The sequence below is a fragment of the Talpa occidentalis genome, unplaced genomic scaffold, assembly GCF_014898055.3.
Source record: "Talpa occidentalis isolate TD23 unplaced genomic scaffold, MPIMG_talOcc4v2.1 talOcc4.9, whole genome shotgun sequence".
Lineage (NCBI taxonomy): Eukaryota > Metazoa > Chordata > Mammalia > Eulipotyphla > Talpidae > Talpa > Talpa occidentalis.
In genome coordinates, this window is record NW_023605305.1 from 80,731,103 (window position 1) to 80,756,027 (window position 24,925).

Below are 24,925 nucleotides of genomic sequence, written 5' to 3' on the forward strand. Positions count from 1 at the left end.
AACAGCTGCAGTCAGCATTTCCAGAGTGCTTGTCATTTCTGCAAAGGACATGGTGTTACTCATCACCTCCAGTGCTGATTGGCCGAACTCTAAGTAATCACAGGACCCGTGCTTCTGAGCAGTTCTTTTTCAATTGGGGACACAAACTGAAAAGTTTAGCTATCACACAGGCCACCACCCCACACAGGGGCCAAGCTAAAGTTAGGGGCCACCTCCTACAACCAGGCTTCAAGCACGGAACTGAGCTGCTTAAAAGGGTCACCAACTCCTCTGAACATGAGACTCCTTATATCATAGTATTTGGGGTGCTTGGATACAGCTCCGAAATGTGGACACAGACACCAAAATTGCATTCTTATATCCTCCCAGAAAGTGAAAAGAATCTAGGCCAGGAGCTCAAAGAGACATATTAACATAATTTATTAGATTCACCATATCAACACTACGTCACTGGAAAAAATATCAGAACTGGAGGGGCATATGGAGAGCATCTGGTCTGACCTGTCGCTTTGCAAATGAGGAAGCTACACAAAGAACAGCAAAAATCATCTTGGACAAAACCAGAACGTGAGCCCAGTCCCAACAGACACATACTTAAGGCTTCTGGTTTTTGAGTCAAGTAGAACCTTGAAGGCTTAATCCACATTTGCTTTTAATTTTTCTGAGTCCCATAGTACCACATTCTGATGCTTATCTCCTTCTTAGGACTTCAGGAAGAGCCCTAAAGAAAACATAGGTCATTCAGGTCATTCAGAGCCAGGATAATAGGCTGATTATAAAGCAGAAGTTCAGGGAAAGAATTCAATCCCTCCCCAAAAGAATCTGGACTATCCACTTCTCCCAAACAAGTGACACTCAGACCCTGACACCTTAGAGCAAATACACTTGCCTGCCAGAGGATCAGATCAGGTTTGGGGAAAGAAGCAGATAGAGAAAAGAGAGAATTCTTTTCCCAGTTTTGAACAAATCCAAATACCGCCAAGAGCAGGCTATAGAACTTGGTATTACATCGATTTTAAGATGTAAGCAAAAACACCAATAACTTAGCAAAATAAATACAATGAGTTTCGCTGAGATTGATGTTACCCAGTGAAAACAGTTTTTAGGCTCGGAGTCAGGAAGACTGAGGTGTGCCTTGTACTGCGACTTAGGGAAAAACCCTAAGAGATTCTGGGAGTCTTCACAGCAGAGGGAAGTCACGTTTAAACGTCCGTGGCCCTATAGAATCTTTCTGCCAAAAGCTACTCCCCGAATATACATTCCCATCTCCCCAAAAGGCAAGGCCATCGAATCAAGTTGAGGTTCACTGGCTCTGACCAGGCCTTGACAGGTAAGCCCCATTGTCTTTCAGTGGGAGGGCCAAGTCAGCAGGGGCTGAGGATGGAGCTAGTAGAAAAGTAAACAGTTTGTTGCTAAGAACAGAGCTGTGTTTGCAGAAGGAACTTCATCTCCCCAGGACACTCTCCAGTCGCTGTCGACAGTTGTGCTGCCAGCTTGCCAGCTTCTGAGGCAAATCTTGCTACCTCTCCCAACCAGGTGAGGGCCTGGCTTCTGGGGCAGCTGAACTCCGGTCTGTAACAGAAGGGAAACTCTACCACAGAGAAAAATCGTAACTACAGGAATAAGGACCCTGCCCTGGCTCCTGCTGGCAGTATAATGTCTTCCAAAGGTCTGGTGTCCACGGGAGGCCTCATCCTCCATCCACCGGGCTTACAGAGGATAGGCGTTTGGAAGGGGCAGGACACCTGAACCCCAAGTGCAGCCAGGGGACAGTCAGGAAGTCAAAGTCAGTGCTAACAGCCTACGGGGGTGGTGGGCTTCTCCACAGGCGAGAGGTGGCAATGGCGGCGTCTTCTTTCCACTCATGTTTCCACCACTCGGATGAGAGGCAAGGGCTTGGGGCTGGGGGGCTTTGATATCCTCACGCTGAAAAGAAAGATGGAAATACTGAGTGTGAGCTGCTGCCTTCACTTCAGAGCCCCCCATCCATACTCCCTCGGGAATTCTACCCTTCAGAGTGGCTCACCTCCTGTTCCAAATATTTTGAAACACTGTGTCTGGTCTCTAAGAAAAGATTAGGGGGGATGGTATATGGTCCCTGACAGGAGTGATGGAAAAGAGGGGGAGCAACTAAGCAACTGAAAAGTAGGTATGGATGGTCTCACTCATAGCAGGAATCTAGAAAACTTAAATAAGGGACCAGGAAAATGAATAACTATAAGAAAGTGAAAATCAAAATCAACAAAAAACTATGAACCAGAGACACTTTTTGGGGGTGGGGGGCGGGAGGGGAGGGATTGGGGTCAGAATGGGGGGGGTTGCAATTGTATGGAGAATATAAAAATAAAATTTATTATTTTAAAAAAAAAAAAGTAGGTGTGGCTGTGATTCTTCATTTTTTCCAAAGTCTTGGACCTTTTTGGGAATCTCTTAGAAACAAAAGTCTATCTCCCTAGAAAAAGGCACATAAAACACACACAGTTTTTGCATCCAGTTTTCAGGGAGTTCAGAACCTCTAGCAACTATTCCTGGCCCTCCTTGAATTTGTGGTATCAAGCTCTGCTTTTACTGGCTTAAAAAACGGTGCGGGTAGAGAATGTCAGATCAGAGGCTTAGAGGATCAAGCTGGATTTAGAAGAGCCTCTTCCTTGCTTTTGCACCAAAGCAGCCACAGCTCTGTCCTACCTCCCACCCTTCCTCCCTGGGTCTGCTCCTCTTCGCCCACTCACCTGCCCAGGTTCTCTGTCTTGGCCCGGGTCTGCGTGCTGAAGTTGCCATGACTGATTTGTTTTTCTATCAGGTGTTCTATGCGGTCATGCATCTCTAAGTTCTGTAATACAGGTTAGGAGGTTAGGACCAATCTTTTCTGGCTTCCATCTATCACGTTGACCTAGCCCAGTGTGCTTTCTCCACCTCTGTGGTGACACTGCTGTCACCCCAATCACGCATGCCAGGACACCCTCACTTCTCATCTCACCATGCAGCTTGCTCCCTTCCTCCACACCTGCTCCAGCCTCCACTGAGGATGTGCTCTCGGTGGCTCTGTGCCATACTTGTCATTTCCTCTATCTCATCTCTCTATACTGTCTGTATATCATTTTTGTGGTCAACTGAGATGTTTACTTGCCCTTGTCCATAGGATTGTCTATAATGTATTTTAAAAATATGTATTTTATTCCTAACTCAAGACTGCAAATCCCTGAAGGTAAACATCCCTCTCTCCATTTCTTTTTCTCTCTCCCACAACAAGGGATCTTCCCACAGTGGCTGCAAAGTGATCTTCGGGTAGTCAAGGGATAAGGAAGAGCTTTGAGGCTGGGTGGAAATTGGACTAAGAAAAACTCAGCTAATCAAGGCCCATCACCTTAGCCATGATGATGCCTAGAGGATGCCTCCTCCTCCAAAGCCCAACTGCACTGTCAGCTCCTCTGCTGAGCCCACATGGTCAGAAAGAAGGTTCACCTCCATGCTGCCATGGCACAGGGCTTGCACCACAAAGATGTACCCCTTCAGAAGGGGGACAGGTCTTACCAACTCTCTGAAAGTTCTGGAAAATGTTTACTCAACTGAGCAGAAAATCAACTATCCAGATACTCACTTCAGAGCTGCAGCTAGAAAGGACCGAGACCCCCCCTCTGTGATCTTTCCCTCCCTTTTAGCCAGTCTTCTCTTCCCTGCCAGGTCCCTACGGCTGCCCAGCACACACCTCTGCTTCCAGGTAGGCGATTTTCTCCTTGAGCTCCTGGATGGTGGTGTCCTTTGTCTGGACCACAGCTTTTGAATTCTGGAGCTGAAAAGATGTGGGAGACACTGAGCTCACTTTTAAAATGACTCAAGACACTCTCATCAAACTTGGACCTGCTGTCGCCAGGGGAAGCGGCAAAGATGAAGGCAGGGTTTGCACCTCTCACATGATTTGCTTAGCTTTCTATAAAAGTCCTGTTTTACTTAATAGTAAACTCTGGATATCCCAGAGGGTGTGTGGGGAGCACCACTCTGAGAATCCAAAATTACGGATGATTCAAAAACCACTGCCTTTGATTTTTGGAAATACAAATGATTTATTGATTCAAGAAGTATTTATTGAGCATTTACTATATGATGGGTCCTATTCTAGACAGTGGGGAATAGCAGTGAGCAAGACTGAAGACTCCAAGTCTGGAGGTGACACCAAGCAAATGTATCCCTTCATCAGAGGTCTCACATTCCAAACCATACCCAAATTGGCATATCCTAAATCAGCGACCCTAAAGCTCAGGCGAGAGAAGCCCAAAATCTGCCATGAAGCACAAAGGTTGGTAATTTGCACACAAAGAAGATAGTTTACCGTGACTCACTCATTTACAAGCAGTCATCAGACTGTAAGGAAAACTAACCTTTTCCTTCTTTTGCCTTCTATAAGCAGAAGGCAAATGCCCAAAGAAGTAGGGCAAAGGTGGAAGAAAAGCAAATCCCAATGACCTTGTCTGGTAACTGGAAGCCATAAATATTTTATGGGGCACTTACAAATACAAGCCAGGCTCCCCAGGAGAATACATAAGTAAAAGCATGGACTTGCTAAGAACACAGTACTAGGCTCAAGGTGATTCCTTTAGGTGGGCATTATCCGGGTTCATCTGCAGCTATGGATGCCAAGCTCTAGAAACCAGGCTGACGGATGTCTCAGAACAGTCTTCAAAAGCACGTTAGGTAAGGCAAGTAAGGAGTTGACCCTGCTTACCTGCTCGATCATTTGCCGAACTTTCCGCTGCTGGCTCTTAAGCATGTCATCTAAGTGATGGATCTTCTCCCGCAACCCAGCCACTTCCTTTTCCAGGTTAGCAGTCCTGGAGATAGAGACCAGAAGGATAAGGCAAGAGGAAAAAACATTTCCTCTACCCAGTCATAGGAAGAGCCTTGGGCTGGGGGTGAAGGGGTTGCTGTCAGGTATGATTCCCTCTGCCTGACTCCCTGGTAGGCTGCCCTCAGGGGTAGGGAATAGGACCCCTTAGGACATCAATCAGAAGCATCACAGAGATCACCTGGTCCAAAAAAGGAAACTGAGGCTCAGAGAGGTTCTAAAACTACAACTAATAGGTAGGTATTCCCAGCAAGCAGTTCTTAGGCCAACATGGGAATAGACTTTCTCAGTGTTAAAGTAGTCAGAAAACAGACTGCCCTGTGTGTAATGAGCTCCTGGAAAAACTCAAGTGGGAGCTGGATTGTGATGTCCAATACAATCACACTGTTGGCAGGGATTTTACATCAAGAGGAAAAGAAGGTGGGCAGTACTTGATGTGCGGCTGGGGCACAATGCAATGGGAGCCCCACATCTTTCCTAAATCAAACATTCTAAGTTTCCACCCTCAGCTCTCTAACACCCCACTTCCCAGTCTCCTTTCATCTAGAAAATCAGCATTAATGGTGCACAGCTATTACTTGTTGTTCCCTGGGCTTTAGACTTTCAGGTCTCTTAAGTTTTTCCTGCTCTTTCCTCTCTCAGTCGCCTGCCCATGAGCACCTCTGCCATTGAGGAAGAGGGAATACTGATATTTTAAGATATGAAGTCTGAAAGGAAGCAACAATTAAGACCCCTGAATTGTCTGTGCCAGACAGGCTGAGATGGAATTTATAACAAAGGAGAGAAAACTTCCCCAGTTTACTGAAGGGTGCAGGAAGGCAAAGGCTTTATCTGTTAATCTTGGAATTCCTTAGCCTTCTCAGGTAGCCTTGTCTGTTGAATTTTAAAAGGTCCAAATCATACAATGGAGCTCAGACTCAACATGCAGATGTAAAATTTTTTTTAAAGATTTATTTATTTTTATACAAGAGCTGGGGTACAGGCCAGAGGTGTGGGAGGGTGAGAGGATTCACCAGAGACAGAATGGGGAGCAGAACAGGCAGACAACTGAAATACACTGCTGAGGGGAGCAGTGGGCGTGACAGGAGAGGTCTGCCGCGCCATATGGGTATCTCTCTGGTAGGCCGGGAATCAAACCCATGCTGCAGAGGCTGCAGACAGCTTCATAGTGTGGCGTTCAACCCACTGCGCCACCAGGGAGGCCCTGATGTAAAATTTGTTTTACCATTTGAGATCTTATTTATTAATTGTCAAGGACATAAAGAATTTCTGAATTCTTAAAGATACACAATGGCCCAATCTTTGCTCTTAGGTTGCACTACTCTGGGACCTGTGCTCCTCTCTGATTTGAGGGAATTTGCAAAACTCTCTAACCTAGATCCCAAAGATGCCCATGTACCACTGCTGAGCTGGTTCTCAGTTTCTGAGTCACTTTGGGGGATGGGAAGATCAGTTATATCTTCATGAAGCAACTCTTTGCATTTTCAGTGAGACAACTTGTGAGGAAATTATTCAGTTTCACCCTCCACTAGTTCAGTTGCCTTGTGTCTTTGGGGAGTAAACCTTGGTGTGATATTAGCATGTCCACGTCCAGCACGACACCCTGGAATGACGTGTGACATCGGCAGAGGCTTGACTAGCTCTCACTTGACCTTGACTCTCGAACCACAAAGCCTTTTCTTTAGGTTGTTACGCCATGGAAAATGACTCCCTAGAGATGGCAGCCTCCCAACCAGTATCTCCCTGGGCAGGGCCCCACCCTGAGCAGCCCAGGGTGAGTCAGAGATGGAAGATCTGACATCAGCACCAGCTTCCTCCCAGGTCTGGCCACCATGGGAGCTGCAGGCTGCTCCGCCCACCCTCCCCTCCCAGCACCCCAATCCCACAGTGAACAAGAGCCCTTACTTTTCTTGTTCTGCTCGGCAGTCAGCGTTCTTGCTCCGCAGTTCCTCCAGAGCTGTCTCCCCTTCCCTGACCTTCACCAATAAGGCCTGATGCTCCTAGATAGGTCAAAGGAAAGAAAATCTTGGATGAAGAGATGGCAACAGTTTCTGTGTTTGAGGTGATATGGGCACTAGAACTGGGACAACTGCCAAAGAGCAGCAGGCCAAGCTGGTTTGATGGGGTGCCCTCCCCTGTCAGGGATAACCCTTCCCACCCTCAGCACATAGAAGCTTCCCAGCCTCACCCAGCTGCCCGGAGGGAGAGCCTGGCCCTGCATCATCCTGGCCCACCTGCCAGCCATGGTTGCCAAGCCCTGAGAAACCAGGCCAATGGTTGTTAAGAACAGTTTTCAAAAGCCCATAAAGGGCAGCTGTACAAGCCTGACTAAAATGGAAATCAGTTCAACTCTAGTTATTGAGGGCTGAGATTAGAGGAGAGAAAGAACATTTCCTTTTCCTTAAAGGTTAGAAGGTGCTCAGACATATCAGTATTTTCCAAAGGAAGCCATGAAGTACACTTTTCTGGAGCTGCTTGTACAAGGGGAGCTTCAGCAACCATCCCAGTCAACCCCGGGGCGCCTTGCAGCCCAGGACGCAGAGCAGAGGAGAGCAGGTTCCTGCAATTACCGTCTCCATCCCTAGCAAGCGCCTCTGTAGCTCTCCAATGTCCACCTCTTTCTGCTCCACTCTGGCCTCTGCTCTCTGAAGGGCCATGTGACTCTGTTCTGCTTCTCTCTGGTAGCGACTGAGTGTCACCTAAGACACAGGATGGGGATGTATGAGGTGGTGGAAATAGAGCACACATGGATAAAACCCCAGAAAAGAACCCAGGATCTTGCAGTGGAGGGAGAAGGTGGGCAACGCCAATGAGAACACAGCCACCACCCCCTTCACTGGTGCAGGGCCACCAGGAGACTGCAGAGGAACGATTTCCAGGGTCCATGGGCAGAAGCTGACAGAGTTCTGCTTTAGAGAGACACCTTTAGCCTATAAGCACCACTTTTAGCAGCTGACTTCTTCAACACCCCACTAGCCCTCCAACGTGACCCAAGCTTAAGCCAGTATTTTGGTTTTCCTACTAATTCAAAAACAAATCATCCAGGGAGGCTCTTGCCATGTCCTTCTTTCTATTTCTCCAATTCTTCCTCACCCTCACTTCCACTAACATCACAGCGTAAACACAAAGGCCAAAATAGCATCTGGGAGGGTTACTAAGATCCAGGAAGACTTTGCATTTTTATCAAAGATGATAAGTCGATCTAAAAGGACAGAAGCAGAATTTTGGAATGAAAAAGTAAAGTAAGAACTTGCTTCCTGCCCTCCCATGTGCATTTACCAGCTCTTAATTATCCTTCAGGTCTCAGGTCAGATACCCCTTCTTCCAAGGAGCCTCTGGGCCTGGGCGAGGGGTCCTTCTTCGGTGTGCCCACGAGGTCATGCAGCCCTCCCCTCTCACAGCACAGGGTAGATTTTGCCTGGCCACTGTGTGCACCCCCGGTAGACCGTCAGCTTCATCAAGTGAATGGAAGTGATGCTCATCGAATCAACCCTTTACTTTCACAACTAAAGGTCAACTGACCTATTCAAGGCTACAGAGCTGGTGTATGACAGAGCCAGTGCACTTCAAAATCCATTTCAGGCCCCATGGTTACCCCACGTTGACTCCTCTATCAATCACTCTGGGTAACCTCTGGAGAGCCTCCCTGCTCCTGGGAAAATAGCACAGCAGTAGCCAGTTTGGCGGGCTCCTCCCAAAGTCAAAGCAGGGAGGAGAGAATGAAATACAGGATGATGTGTGAAAAGACGTGTCCATACTGCACTGGTGCATCCAGGGCAAACCTGCTGCAAATTCGTCCTGCCAGCAAGCAGCCAGCAGGTTGGGATCCATGCTGCATGCAGGCTTTTTTCACGATAATTGAATCTTGTCCGTCCTACCCTCAGGTTCAGAATAGTAAACAGGAGAGTCTAATTCCCTATGAGAGACTAAGAAAAACCTTCAAATGCCCATGTTAGCCTGGAACAGGCCAGTCCACTGGGCAGGAACTTAAAAACAAGGCTTTTTGTTTGTGTCGTTAAACACTACACCAGGTTGATATATGCTGGGAGCACAAAGGTAACGGCCATGGACTAATCCTTGCACCCTGTGTAGAATTACAAAGGAAAAATAAAACACTCCCCTGCCTTCAGGGACATCTGTCCCTGTAGCTCCAAGTTGGCCCTGCCCTAAAGGACGCTCTCACAAAAGGGTATGCCAACCTACACCGAAGTGGGAACAACCCAAGTGGCATCTCCATTGTAGGTGGGTGCTGAGGAGCACGGGGTTAAATGGCAGTCCTTTCTGAAAAAGCAGGGGCCCATGGCCACAGCTGTGAGGGGCATTCTGGACTTCGGCGTTTTTACTTGGGGCCATTTTGCCCAAGTTTTGAAATGTCAGGTTAGCAGCATCCTCTTTGTCTGGTCAAAACTGAGAAGTACTTCATAATGCAAGGCAAACCTTACTTCCTTTATTTTTTTTAAATTTATATATATTCTACATCACCGTTAATTTTTAAACAATGTTTGCCTTTCCCCGCCCCCTCCAGGTGTAGTCCCATAAGGCAAACATTTCTTTCTAAAATTCACAGTCTGGTAGGTGCTCCAGCCTCAACCTCTGCGTCCTCCTGCTCTGTAGGGAACTGCTGGTCACCACACTGATACATCGCCAACCAAATGACCCAAACTGTGGAATCTGAAATCGACGCAGCAAGTACCTTTCTCAGCAGACTTCTTTACCATACAGATATCTTGTTCTGAGACCAGATTAATCTTAGTATAGCCCTAAAGTCCAAACTATTCAGGGCAGGAAAGCCTGTGTAGCAAATTGATCACAAAGAAAAATATATAGGGAATCTTGTATTTCTAAAGCCCTTTAGAGTGATAAACGTGTATGTTTATTACCTCATTCTAATTGCCCACTGACTGGAGAGGTATATTTCATGACTTCTTTTTAAAAAAGTTAAAACTGGTACTTTGGGAGGTTAAAATATTTGCTCAACTAAGACAGACTACTTTAGGGGCAGGTGATGGGCCTCAATGCCCTTCCTCTTCCTCCCAATCTTCTTCACAAACATTCTTTCTAGTCCCATGAAAGAGAAGAGCTCAGGCTGGCCTTCTTTCCAGCAGCTCCTGGCGTGCCTGGGCAGGACATAATCCTATCATTACATATTTATGACCTAAAAAATACTTTCCGTGTGGATGAACAACAGCAGATAACAGATGGTTAATCTCACACAGAGCAATTTAAAAGACTGCCCAAGCTCTTCTGCCCACCTGTGACTATGCAGGTGCCTCTCTTTTTCTTTCTCCTTTTCCTAACAAATCTGTTCTTTCAAAATGTAAAAAAAAAACTTCTAAGATTAAAAAAAAAAAGGTAGAAAACTGACAGTGTTCACCCAGTGCATCTTCATTTTATACTTCAAGTATTTTCTGTGAAGTGTGGAAGATTTTCCACACTTTTAAGAATGGGAAGCCTTCACTCTCTCTTTATAGGCTTTTGTATTTTTTTTTTAAAGATTGATTTATTTACGCATACAAGAACTGGGTTACAGGCCAGAGGTGCGGGTGGTGAGAGTATTCATCAGAGACAGAGTGGGGAATAAAACAGGCGGACTGTCTGTAATACACTGCTGAGGGAAGCAGCAGGCGAGACAGGAGAGGTCTGCTGTGCCATGTGGGTTAGCCCCCTGGCCGGGGATTGAACTCATGCTACAGTGGCTGCCCATCGTTTCATAGTGCTGCGACTTAACCCTTTGTGGCACCAGGGAGACCCGGCTTTGTATTTTTTTAATCTTCTATAATAACCTAGTATTGCCTTTATCACAGTAACTGAAGAACTCATTCAAGGTCACAAAGCTCTGTGTGGTAAAGCCACGACTAGGCCTAAAGTTGCCTCAGCCATGGGCACAGCTCTGGTGATGACGGCACCAGCTCTTCCACTCACCCTGACGAGGTGCCCACTGGGGGATGCACAGCAAACTTGACAGCAACAGTCCTTGCCTGCTTGGTGCCCACAGCCCAATCATTCTTACTGTGGTGCTTATAGAAATGACTTAAATTACCTGCTGCTCCCAGACCAGCACCACCACACAACTTCAACAGAGGCAAGAATCAAAAGCTGACCTTGGAATGATGGGCCAGCTGTAGACAATAAAAACTGTGACTCTCCCCGAGAAGGAAAAGTAGGCAGGCAGGAAGTACCTGGGCCTCAAAGCCTAACCTGTCTAGTTGATGACACCCAGCCAGAAAGACATGAAGTCCATGCTGACAAAGTCACTGGCACCTACACCCAGCAGCCCAACCCTGGGGCACTTTTTCCCCAAATTCCAAATCTCACCTCAAAAGTCACACGGTCTGACTGGTGCTTCCGCTCAGCCTCCTGCAGTTTGGCAAGCAAGTCCAGCACAGTCTTCCTCAAGCTATCGGCATCTTCGTTTAAATAGGTGTCCACCTACAGCCAGATCAGGAAAGGGAAGGTGAATCACTGTGTTTGCAGCAGGGTAAGGACACAGGTGCACACAATTGGTTTGAACCATCTTGTCCATTCACATCACACAAGGGGAGAGTTAGTTGGAGGTACCCACGAGTGCTGAATTATTCATTTGAAAGCATTCTCTTTTCATACCCTAAAGAACTCAACTAGTCTTAAAATACCCAATTACCTTAGGACACACCCAGCAATTCTTACACATGTATCTACTGATTGATTAATAGGGACGTCTGTGCCATCTTTGCGTGTGTGTCCTGCTTCCATCAGACCAGAGATCTCTGCAGCAGGGAACATGTTCCCCTTTGCACTACACTTCCCTTAGGGCAGAAACCACCACCCCACAAGGGGAGCATCGCAAAGACCCATCTTTTGTTGTTCTCTGTACCTAGCCCAGAGATCAGAGCATAAAGAATTCCAGATGAATGGGCAAGTTTAGGGCAAAAGAAGCCAACAAGTCCAGCTATCTGATTTGATGTAGGAAAAGGTGTCTCATCAGGTTATTGTGAGTCTCACACCTGGACACACCCAGTTGTGGGTGGGTGGTTAAGGCTGAACTGGCATGTAGGGTCTCGCTCCCATCTGCACACAGGCACCAGATGCTGCAGTTACCGGTTCCCTGTGAGTCTGACAGAAAATTCTCTCTGTCTTGCACAGTGGGAAGCAGCAACAACTTCAAGCCAGAGCCTGGGGCTCTCAGCTGGCAGGAGGGCAACAGGGTTGCAGGGCTGCCTGATACAAGCCCTCTGGGCTCTGTTTCTCTATCTGAGAAGCAGGAAGAAGTCTCCTCGCCATGCTTTGCCTTACTGGTAGGCTGCCTCAAAAATAAGATAATATCCAGTAGGGCCTGGGGCTTATGAGAAGAAAGAAGCTGAACAGATAATACCAGGTGTTATTACAGCTTGTTGCCAACAGCATATTTGCCAAATATGGTGACTCAGGAGGAAGGGAAAAATCCAAAGTGCACATCTCGAGCATTCGAGTGGCTGGAATCCCAAGCTTCCAAATCTCCAGGTCTGTAAGTTATCTGGTCAGTTCTTCTGTGTGCATGCACTGAGGCTGCTGGACAGGGCAGGTGAGAATGCTATGAAAGGCCCCTGAAGCATAACTATAATGTTTATTTTAAGAGAGGTTCTCAGGAGATTTTTTTAATCACCTGAAATATTTTTATGATGTACTGTGAAGAGAAAAAAATCTTTACAAGTAGGAGTAGCAGATAACAAACTAGATTTTTAACACAGGAACACAAAGAGATCCTAAGTACATGGTGCTGGTTCAAAAGGAAAAAACAGAAAGACAATACAAGTCCATTATGAAAACTGAAAACATATGTGATCGATGTATTTAAATCATACATTGCATATGTTAGAGTATCTGCTTGTAGGAGAGAAGACCAGCGAGAGACCTACATGAGACCAGTGATGATAATGTGGTCTGAACTGATGGCAGGTATGACTCAACTCTGCATGTGAGGGCCAAAAAAACCCCAACCAAAGAAACAAATACAGGGAAATATTATGTATACATAAACTTAATATTGTAAATATGTATTTTCGTTAAAGGAACCAAAGGAAATTTCACCAAGCTCTGGTTTTAATTTGGGTAGGTTACAATGGATATTCTTCCCTTCATTTTTCTGTTTCTGATTTCCAAATTTTCTACAATAAGATTTCTTGTATTTTTTATAAATCAAAAAAATATAACAAATGCCATTTTTTCAAAAGCACAGCCAATTACACCTCAACAAAGCTGGAAAAGATAAAATAAAAACACACAGCCATTGGAAGAAACATATGTGGTTATTCAAAGGTGTGAGATAGAACTATAATTACTAATGTGGAAAGAAGGCTATTAACAATCTTCTGTTGAAAAATATTAAAAAGTAAGCATAGGTACATTTGTTGTGTATATAGAGCATAGTATCAATATACAGATTTTATAGATGCACATATAGCATTAAATATGATTGCGTATAGAAAACACTAGAACATTGGTACTCAACTTCCACTAAACAGATTTTTATTTTTTTTTATTTTTTTTTTTTTTTTTTTTTTTATTTATTTTTTTTTTTTTTAGAGGCATGTTTTTTATTTGTTTGTTTGTTCGTTCGTTTTGTTTATACATTGTTTATACATGCACTGGGTACAGTCAGAAGCCGGGAGGGCGAGAGAATTCACCAGAGCCAGAGCGGGGAGCAGAGCAGGCAGAAGGACCGAAGTACACTGCTGAGGGGAGCAGCGGGCGGCAGGAGAGGTCTGCCCGCCATGTGGGACCCTCCTCCGGTGGCCGGGGAGCAGCCGGGGATCGAACCGGCGCCGCGGAGGCCGCGGGCAGCTTCGCAACCCAGCGCTCAACCGCTGCGCCACCGGGGAGGCCCTAAACAGATTTTTAAAAAAGATTTATTTATTTATGCATACAAGAACTGGGGTATAGGCCAGAAGCATGGGGGATGGGGATGAGAGGATTCATCAGAGACAGAGTGGGGAGCAGAACAGGTGGATCTACTGAAATACACTGCCGAGGGGAGCAGTGGGTGAGTCAGGAGAGGTCTGCTATGCCATGTGGGTAGCTCCCTGGCTGGGGATCAAACTCGTGCTGCAGTGGCTGCAAATAGCTTCATAGGTTGTGTCTTAACCCCTTGCGCCACCAAGGAGGCCCCTCACTAAACAGATTTTTAAATCACCTATAGAATCACCTAAAGTGGCCAGGCACCAGACCAATTAACTCACTCTCTGGGAATAGCACAGGGGCATGGTTCCAGGGCCTCAGATGCTTCCAGGGCCACTCCAATGGGCAGCCAAGGCTGAGAAGCAGAAAAGGATCCACGCACTTAATCTGTTAACAGTGGATACTCCCAAGGAGGAAGAAGCTGAGATGAAAGAAGAGGGAAGGCAAGGAGGGAGGAGGAGGTAAAGGAAGGGGAGAGGAGGGCAGGGAGGGTTGGGGAGAGGAAGAAGTAAAGTGTTCCAGTGCTCTGTGGGGAAATGGAAAGAGGAGGGAGTAGAGAAACACATGCAGCCTCGGAAAGAGTCCCCTAGCCTTATAGGGAAGATGAAGGAAACCTCAGGCTAAAACCTCTCAGCAGACTGGAAAATAAGCAGACCCATTCCTTGTAGCCCAGGGAATACAAGCAACTGCCTTCCACAAAGAGTTTCACTTAGTCCCTTAGGGGTCCTGATAAGGTGTAGCAAAGCATGAATCAACAGGAGAAGAGGCATTTGCAATTCTTTTTTACCCAATGCCTGATTATTCACTATGAGGGCTAGTTTGTGCTAACAAAGGGCTAGGACCTTTGAGTCAGTCTCTGAGCACAGGAGGTTCGTCTGCCACCTGACAAAGCACCTCCCACCAGCCAGATGAGCTCAAGCAGTGAAAGTCCTACCTTCAGTCAAGCAAAATGAATTGGGGCAGGTTGCCACACAAGCCAAGTACACACCCAAGCCAGAGAAACTTCGCGGTGCCAGGTTCGTGGGCACTGTTCTCCTGGTAAGTGCTAGAGAAAGCCCAGCCCACACAAACCAAATGCAAATAAAAGAGATACAGCCCATAAGTCAAAGGTGGATGAGGGTGATCATGGCAGAGATAGTTCTGTTATCCTGAGAACAATTCTATTTTAGGGAGGCTGAAAAGCAGGATCCCAGGATTATCCATCCCCAAATGACTTCTCCAATCAGTTCAATCAAGTGAACTTTTACTGAAGACCTTCCACATCCCAGACCCTTTGCTGGAGGAGTAGGGTTATAGAGATAAAGGGTGAAGGCCTAACCTTGAGGAGCTTCCCATCCCCGGCAAAGAGTTACACACAAACAACAGAGGAGGGCTGAGAATTCCAATTTATACTACAGGCGTCACCCAAATGAAGCAAAATCAACTTACGAGAAGTTTGGATTTATACATGGTTGTCTGCTTTACAAGATTTTATATTACAAGAAGATTGATCACAGAATCCTGATAGACAAGAGGTTTTGTGAAATTTTATTTCTATAAATTCCATAAATATTTATTTCCTAAAAGCAGGTATACTTATATAAAGATTTATTTACTTATGCACACAAGAGCTGGGGTACAGGTGAGCATGTGGGGGGTGAGAGGATTCACAGAGACAGAGTGGGGAACAGAACAGGCAGATCTCCTGAAATACACTGCTGAGGGGAGCAGCAGGCGAGTCAGGAGAGGTCTGCTGCACTGTGTGGGTTGCTACCTGGCCTGCCGGGGATCGAACTTGCAGACAGCTCCATAGGCCGTGTCTTAACCCCTTGTGCCACCAAGGAGGCCCAGGTGTACTTATACAAAAGCTGATGTAAGTAAAGCAAAAGCTCCTCTGCTGGAGAGCCCTGCCAAGGTTGTGAGTGCCCAGCAGAGCCTAATGCTCTCTTTTCTTGCCAGTATTGTTAGATTCAGCACCCAGTGGGTGACGGGCAAATGGGACTGCCTGGCACAACCCCACTTTCTTGGTGGGGACCCAGCAGGGACCGTTTCCCATTACCTGTATCTCCTGTTGATGGAGAGAATCTCCTGGATCTCTGTCGAGCTTGCTACTTATGTCTTCCCGGAGCTTCTGCAGGCAGTTCCTGGCCTGGGAGAGGAAGGCAAGAAGCTTTAGCTTTGGCATAGGGAAAGAGAGCACACCAACCACCCACCACTCTATACTCCTGTGAGTCCCGCACTGCTGTAAGCACAGCTGGGGAGAGTGGATCCAAGCCAAAAAGGGGGTACAGACTAGTCCCTTCTATACAAGCCCAGATGAAGCTAATGTTTTAGTTATAGGTGACAGGTGTCAAGGAGAACCATAAGCCAGGGAGAAGGTCAGGAAAAGTTGGGGAGGTGAAGCTGGCAATTTGAGATAGCATGGCTAGGGGAGAACACTAGGCACATGGTATTAATTTGTTAATGAAAGGATAGGCTGATTCATTAAAGGGTCAAAAATGTTATTTGGTACATGAGAGGGCATGGTGGTACTTTGGAGATAAGGGAGCAGAAGGGAAAAAGTAGGAACCCACCAAGTATGGAAAGGAACCAAAAATAAAAAAAAGTAAGTTTAAGAAAAATGATCCCAGTCACTTCCGTAAGGGAAGGGTACCCACCTCCTGGATGTACTGGACCTCACTCTTCAGCTGATCAATATTCTTCTCATGGATCATCTTGTCTCCAGACCTCCCCTTCAAGTACACCTGAAGTAACGAAGATAGCACTATTTTGTTATGACAACTCAAGCTAAATTAATTTCATGACAACAGTCAGCCTGGCATGAAAGTAAATATATTACCACCTTTCTGGGTAGCAAGTTGGTGATTCAGATTAGAAAACTTAAAACTATATTTACTCTTTGATCTATGAAATCTACTTGTGGGAATTTATCCTAATGAAATACACTTAGTTCAAATGGTAAAAACAGTCACATGTATATATGTAAATTGATAGGCAGGGGTTGTAAAAGGTATTACACATTTCTCCCTGTATACCATGCTGGAGCCTTTTACAGTTGAGAAAATTTTGGTTTTTAATTGTATCATAAACCACACATAGTAACATATATGTTCAGCAAAATGTTTCTGGCAGCAAAAAGTGAAAATCAGACAAAATATCCACCAATGGGCAATTAATTAAATAAATTATGGCATGTCTATAATAGAATATTATGGAGTACTTCAAATGCCAGATATTTACATTTATGGACACAGAGATATTATAAACTACCACTTAAGTGGGAGGGAGAGCAAACTGGAAGAGTATATAGTACAATTTGATTTTTTCACAAAATACATAGTATAGAAAGAAAAATGTCTGAGAGGATACACAGTAAAGTATGACCAATGATTATACTGATAGAATTATGGGTAATTTTGCTTTCCTCAAGGGCCATGACATGACTTGGAATAAGAAAAAGAAATTAAATAAAGGATTCAGATTGGAAAGGAAGAGGTCAAATTAATTTGATTTGCAGTGATGTGACCACTGTATATAAATTATCCTAAGGAATCCACTAAAAAACTGTTGGAACAAAGAATGAGGTCAGCAAGGTTGCAGGATATAATGTCAATATACAAAAACTAGTTGTATTTTGACATTGTGTTTCTTCAAAGGTGATAAACAAATGGGAAATGAGCATGTGAAAAGATGGTCAATTTTATTAGGGAAATGCAAATTAAAACTACAGGACACCACTTCATATCATCTAGGAAGGCTATAATCAAAAAGATGGATAATAACAAGGGTTGCTGAGGATATAGAGAAATTGGAACCCCTCATGCATTATTGGTTGGAATATAAATGGAGCAGATGCTCTGGGAAACAGTCTGGTAGTTCCTCAAAAGATTAAATACAGGGTCTGCCTGGTGGCGCAGCGTGTTGAGCGCCGGGCTGTGAAGCTGTCCGCAGCCTCTGCAGCACGGGTTCGATTCCCGGCCGGCCAGGGAGAAACCCACATGGCATGGCAGACCTCTCCTGCCTGGCCCACCGCTCCCCTCAGCAGTGTCTTTGGTCTATCTGCCTGTTCTGCTCCCCACTCTGTCTCTCTCTGGTGAATTCTCTCACCCTCCTGCGCCTCTGACCTATACCCCAGTTCTTGTATAAATAAATAAAATCTTTAAAAAAAAAAAGATTAAATACAGAGTTACCATACAACCTAGCAATTCCACTCCTAAATATGTGCCAAGAAATTAAAAACCTATGTTCACACAAAAGTTTGTACATGAATATTCATAATGGCATAAGTCAAAAAGTAGAACAACCCAAGTGCCTACTAATTGATGAATAGGTAGCAAAATGTGGTACATACATTCAAGGTAATATTCAACCATAAAAAGCAATAAGTACTGACATACGTTACAAAATGGTTGAAGCTTGACAATATTATTTTTTTTTTTAAAGATTTTTATTTATTTATACAAGAACCAGGGTACAGGCCAGATGCGCAGGAGGGTGAGAGGATTCACCAGAGATAATATCTGCTGTGCCATGTGGGATTCTCGCTGGCCGGGATCAAACCCATGCTGCAGAGGCTACAGACAGCTTCACAGTGCTGTGCTCAACCCACTGCACCACCAGGGGAGGCCCAGTGACAATATTATTTTAAGTGAAAAAAAAAGACACTAGAGAGCACATGTTGTATGATTCCATTCATATGAAATATCTGAAAAAGGCAAATTCATAGAGACTGAAAGTGGTTGGTGATTGCCAGGAGCTGAGAGGAGTGACTAAAAATGTTCTGGCATGAACAGTGGATGTACAACTCTGTGAATGTACTAAAAGCCACTACCTGTATACTTTGAGTCGACTTTATGCTCTGTGAATTATGTCTCAAAAAGCTGTTTTTAGAACAAAGTGAGTTGTATAAACACCCCCTTTACCTCCTGCCTCCACAATCTCCAGCTGGCAAACGGAGAGTGAACAGGCTCCCAGACAGGTTGTGCCACCATGCCTAGGCCGGGGTAGGTCACACCAAAGTCACTATAAGGTAGTGGTGTCCTGGTGCTAATTAGGCTCTTTCCAGGAGAGCCAAGAACCAGCATTACAGATCTGGTTCTTCTGAGTCAAACCACAAACTCCTTTAGGCATAACCAGTTGCTCCCTCTCATGTTTGCAGAGAGGATGAGAGAGGAAAGACAAAGTGGAGGTGAACTGAGCTTACTTACCTTAATGATCTCCTCATGTCCATCGTTGGACTCCACCAATTCTGAGGCCAGAGAATGACCAGTTGAGTAGCCAGACACCATGGCATAGGTCTTCCTGCCAGCCTGAGAGAGAGAGAGGTAGAGAGATTCAGAAATCATGAAAAGTCCAGAATTGAGCCTCTTTACCAACGCAAAAATCTGCTCCTCAAGAGACGTGAAAGGTTAGCAGAATTTGCCCTCTAAAACTTCATCTCAGGATCTCTACCAGAAGTTACACAGTAGTAAGAACATCAGACAGGGAAAATTAGTAGAAATTGCGGTTAGTTTTCATTTTAGTAGCGGTCTCCCATTCCCGGAAGCTGCGCATATGCTGAGGTCAGCAAGATGTGCCTGAAAGGAAGCGCTCCCAAATTCACAGCAGCAGAGTGGCTCCAGCAGTCAGGGGTGAGAGTCAGTAGCAAGTAAGAACTGGTTGAGGGGAGGCCTCACCCCACCAGAAACCTCAATACCTTCTGGGCTATGTGTTCAAGTTCCTCTCCTGTCAGTTCACTCTGCAGAGTCAGTCTGAGAATGTCCACGCTGCCCTAGTAATGACAACGACAGCAACAATAACCCTTTACCTTTACAGTCTACTATTGGTACAAGGTGCACTTTTGCTGAAACTATGGAGTGGGCCTTATTATCACCATCTCACAGACAAGGAAAGCTGAGGTCCAGAAGGGTGACATTAGCTTTCCCAAGATCAGGTCTCTCCTGAGTGGTGGAATGTCTCAGAGAGGTGGGGGCTCTGACAGTGCTCTTTATACTGCAGAAAGGCTGCACAGCAGGCTGCTCCAAGCAGCTCCATAGGGGAAGGAAGGGACTCCCCTCCCCTAACTCTGAAGAGGGCATTCCTGGCTTGGTCATCCCAATTCAGAATTTCTGTACCTGACAGCCAACCAGGAAGTTACTGGTGTACTTTACAAGCCTATGATGTCTTTCCTTAACCAAACTACCATTTCTATATAGCCACACAGACATTATCCAAATAAAAGCAGGCAAGACAATAGTTATTCATCTAGATATGAGCCTAGCTTCAAAGGAAGAACCAGGTTTTCTTTTATAACTCAAAGGTTAAAAAAACACATTGTGGGGAAAATACAAAGCCTAAGGGGAAAAACGTGGTAAGAGGTAAAAGTGCTGGGATTGGATATCTGGGGAGATAATAGCATAGGCAGGGTCAGCAAGGGAGGGTAGGCCAAACCTTGCCAATAACCTGTAGAGGTGGATGAGGGGCTCAATCATTCTGATACACTGGTTCCCATTTGATAAATGAGAGGTTAGACATAGTAAAATTAACCCTTGAACTATGCAGGGGTGTGGAGGAGGTGAAGGTACGTTAGGGGTACCCATTGCTGTCCCCCAACTCCTGGGCACAGTTGTAAATCCAAGGATATTTATAGTCAGTACTTAGTGTCTGCAGGTTCACCAACGGATTGATAGCTGTATTGAATCAGACAGAGTCTAACAGTTAACCCTTTGTGGGAGTATACACCTTTCCCAGGCAATACAGCAAAGTCAATGATGATCTATCCAAAGGTGAAAGTGATCTTGATGTCATCTGCTCATCCCCTGTCTTGAGGCCCAACAGGATAAAGGCCATTCTACCCTTACCATGTTTTAAGAATCCATCCTAACCTTCCAAGTATCTGTTAGAAGGAAAGGAGGAAGAAAGGTTGGCATCTTCCCAGGGAGTTGGTAAGTTTCCTGGACAGGCAACTACAGAAGGAGCAAGTCAATTTCTGCAATGAGAATACTACCATCCAACTAAAGGTAGGGTTTTTTTGTTGTTGTTGAAGATTAACTGAAAACATACGAAGGTTGTTCTCTGTCACATAAAGAAATATTCAAATAATAGCCTCCTCCTAGTTCTTAGAATGAACCCAAATTTAAGAAAGACAGAAGACACTCCCACAATAGTCCTTAAGCCTTCCCAATCTTGGCAATGTAGCTGGTTTTACAAAAACACTTAATTCCTACAAAATAAATGTCAGATCCTAACGTGACATTTAAGGCTCTCAACAGTCTGAGTCAATTCACCTATCTTGTTACTGCCCCTCCTTGCCTGCCCCCTCAATACATCCCTTGCCCTCCCACTTCAGTGCCTTTGCTTTCTACATTTCCTTTGCCTTAAGTGTCCTTTCTTTTCATCTGGGGTATCTGCAGGTCCCTCAAGAGTCATATTCAAATGCCACATCTTCCATGACGTTTCCCTATACCCTGTGGGTAGTACACCCTCCCCGCCCTGAGCTCCCTCAGCATCACAGGGCCTCCTGTGGCACCTGCCTCTCCATCACTTGTGATCCATGAGGACTGCCCCTTCTGACTGTTAACTCCCCGAGGACTGTTGTCACAGCCCTTAACACAGGTTAAGTATTTTCCGAATGTAGAATGAGTGCTCCGTGATACCTAGGTCAAGATGTTACAAAGAAAGAAGAGGAAATGATTTCAAAATTGCCAGAGTGGCTGCCAGCTCTTTCCCTCCAGAACAAAAGCATGCACTTTGCTTAAAACATTTCCCCATACCTACAGGCAATTGAGAAAAGCCGGGACAACAAAGGAATCAGCCAGTGAAGCTGGGAATTAGCCGGGTCATTGCATGAACCCAGGCATTCTAACTGTAAGAGCACAGACAGCTAGGCTGGGTTGGTGCCTAGACAGATCATCTTAGCCATTCAAGTTAACACAGATGGAGAGGAGAAAGGGGACAAGTTGAAAATTATTCAAGGCAATGATAGCTGAAACCGCCCAAATTTGGCAAAAGACATAAACCTACAGAACTGAGCAAATCCCATACAGGGCAAAACCAAAATTCTTGCCCAGAAACATAATTAACTCTATCCAAAAACAGCAGAATACACATTCTTTTCAAATACCTACAGAACATACACTAAGACAGACCCTAATCTGGACCTTAAAGTAGACCTCAACTCATTTGAAAAAACTGAAATCATAGAGTATGTTCATCTGCCTATAATGGAATCAAACAAAAAATAAATAAGAGAAAGACAACAGGAAGATTTACAAATACTATGAAACTAAACAACATACTTCTAAGTAATCCTTGAGTCGAAAAGGCATTCTCAAGGAAAATAAAACAATCATTAAACTGAATGAAAATGAAAAAACAAAATGTCAAGCTCTGTGGGACACAGTTAAAGCAGTACTGAGAAATTCATAGTGTGTTAAGGAAAGCTGGGGGGGAGGAGGGAGAAGGGTTGGGAAGGAAGGTCTCAAATCAATAATTTAAGCTCTCACAACAAGAATTTAGAAAAAGAACAAACTAAACCCAAAGCGAGCAGAAACAAGGCATTAATAAAGGTAAGAACAGAAATAAATAGTTCACAGAAAAACTATAGCGAAAAATCAATGAAACAAAGATCTAGTTCTTTGAAGAGACAAATGAAATTGATTAACCTCTAGCAAGACTGACAAAAAATAAAAGAGAGAGACACAAATTACCAGTATCTGGAATGAAATAGGAAACTTCTACAGACTCTGCAGGTATGAAAAGGAGTAGGCAATACTCTGAATAACTCTATGAGCATAAATTTGATAATTTAGATAAAATAATCAAACCCTTGAAAAACACAAATTACCTTAATTCACCTGATATGAAATTGGTAATAAGAATAGCTTTATAATTATTGGGGAAATTAAATTTACAATTTAAAGACCTCTAAAAAGAAATATCCAGATCCAGATGATTCCACCAGAGAATTCTATCAAATGTTTTTTTAAAAAATAGTACCAATTGTATTGCTATATAATCTCATCCAGAATATAGAGGCTAGTCTTATCCTGGTACCAAAACCAGACAAACACAATAACAAAAATAAAGAAAACTATAGAAAAATTACAGTTTTTTTACATTAATAAAAAACATGAAAAGACATTTTACTGAAAAAAGATATACAGATGGCAAATAAGTACATAAAAGGATGTTCAACATCATTAATCATTAGGGAAATGCAAATTAAAACCACAGTGAGACACCACTACATACCCATCAGAATGGCTACAATAAAAAATAGTGACAAACCAAATGCTGACAAGACTACAAAGATATTGGAATCACTCATACACTGCTCCTGGGAATATAAAGTGACAGCCATGCTGAAAAGCAGTTTGGCAGTTTTTTTAAAAATTCAACATACAACAACCATATGACCCAGCATTTGTACTTGTGGGTATTAATCGTGGAGAAATGAAGACTAATGTTCACACAAAAACTGGTACTTTAATAGCTTTATAATAGCCCCAAAGTAGAAACAACCCAGATGTCCTTCAATAGGTGAATGATTAAACAAATTGTGGTATATCCATAAAATGGAATATTTACTACTCAGCAATAAAAGGGAACAAATTACTGGTGTATAACAGAATAAAATATTGAGGCAACAGCAACTTCCAGAGAAATTATGCCAAGTGAAAGAAGCTAATCACAAAAGGCAACAGACTATATGATTCCACTTACGTAATATTCTTGAAATGACAAAATTAAAGCCATGGAGAACAGGTTAATGATTGCCAGGATTAAGAAGATGGAGGCAGGAAGAACATGGGTGTGGCTCTACAAGGTAAATCTGGATTATCTTTGGCTGGCAGGAATATTCTGTTTCTTAATTGTACTGATAACAAATTTGGTTTGTGATAGTGTATTATCATTTTTGCCAAAAGTTACCATGGAAGAAAAGGAAGTACAGGGCACAGGGGATCTCTATTATTTCTTACGGCTGCACATGAATTTACATTTATCTTTTAAAACAAGAGGTAATTAATACTTTCAGAGACCAAAAAAATTAAAGAATATAATGAAGAAAATAAGCACTTATAAACATACTATTCAAAAATAATCATTATTAAATGTTAGTGGATTCATTATAATTTTTCTGTGTACATTAAAAGGCGTACTTCGATACTCAGTTATATATTTGATCCCTCCCCCAATATGTCATCATTAATTTCTATCACAGTAAACATTCTTCAAAGTTGGCTTTTAATGAATAAACTAAATTGTTCAACCTAACACCCACCCTTCCTTTGTTCTTATATTTTTTAATTTTAGAAAATATATTCTACTTGGATAGTGAGAACGAGGTGACACACAACAGTACCTCGATCACCATCAGATTAACTTGTTGGCCCACTGGCCCTGAAGTCCAATTTGACTTACTCCTTTGTAGAAAAAGAATGGGATCAGGAACAGTGACCTTGACTCAAACACTGCCTCTGACTTTCATTTGTTGTGTGTATTGATCTTATTCTCCCTCAATCTTGGTATTTTAGTTGGTAAGATAGATAACCTGACACTTAAGTGAAAACGTAGTACCAAATACATATAACTTTTAAAAAAATGCCAACTCCTCAAAATCTGATATAGTGCTCCTTTTCATAATATTTTCACAAACATATTTCCTATATTTACAGATCAGTAAATATGCCTTGTTATTAGAAAAGAGGTATATTGACCCTTACCTTACATCACATGCAAACATCAATCCATGTGGATTGCAGATTTGAAAGTAAAAAGGAAAATAGTAATAGTTTAATAGGAAGTCAGAGGACAGACACCCTTTTAACTTTAGCAAAGCAACTTTTTTTCTTAAATGTGGCACACACACAAGAAATCCTCCCCATAAAAGTTTTAATAAATCAGAGTATATTAAAATTATGAATTTTTGTTGATTAAAAGATACCAACCTCTGAAAATACCAGGTAACACACACAACATTAGTTATTCACTTTACAAATATCTGACAAAGGATATTCACAATAAAGAAAGAATTCCTACAAAGCAGAAAGACTAAAAACACACTATCTCCAGTAATAGATTTCTGGATCAGAAAAAGGAACAACTGGTGAAATCCAAATACAATCTATAGTAATTGTATTATATCAACATTAATTTCTTTTTTTTTTTTTTGAATTAAATGGTTCAGGTTTTTTTTTTTTTTTATCTTAAATT

General features: G+C 43.6%; 1 protein-coding gene across 2 annotated transcripts in view; it reads right to left on the bottom strand.

Moving 5' to 3' along the window:
* Positions 1-1,380: 1,380 nt before the first annotated feature.
* TUFT1 (tuftelin 1) overlaps positions 1,381-24,925 on the bottom strand; it is a 38,634-nt gene continuing 15,089 nt past the window's right edge. Inside the window, exons 2-12 of one of the 2 annotated variants that reach the window (XM_037498320.2) lie at positions 19,428-19,502; positions 18,940-19,041; positions 16,390-16,476; positions 15,792-15,881; positions 11,156-11,269; positions 7,411-7,539; positions 6,746-6,840; positions 4,721-4,826; positions 3,707-3,790; positions 2,730-2,830; positions 1,381-1,926 (exon numbers count right to left, since the gene is read on the bottom strand). In XM_037498320.2, coding sequence (XP_037354217.1) covers positions 1,863-1,926; positions 2,730-2,830; positions 3,707-3,790; positions 4,721-4,826; positions 6,746-6,840; positions 7,411-7,539; positions 11,156-11,269; positions 15,792-15,881; positions 16,390-16,476; positions 18,940-19,041; positions 19,428-19,502 — 1,047 coding nt within the window. In that variant the 3' untranslated portion in view covers positions 1,381-1,862. The remainder of the gene's footprint in view (positions 1,927-2,729; positions 2,831-3,706; positions 3,791-4,720; positions 4,827-6,745; positions 6,841-7,410; positions 7,540-11,155; positions 11,270-15,791; positions 15,882-16,389; positions 16,477-18,939; positions 19,042-19,427; positions 19,503-24,925) is intronic. The other variant, XM_037498321.2, reaches the window with a different exon arrangement.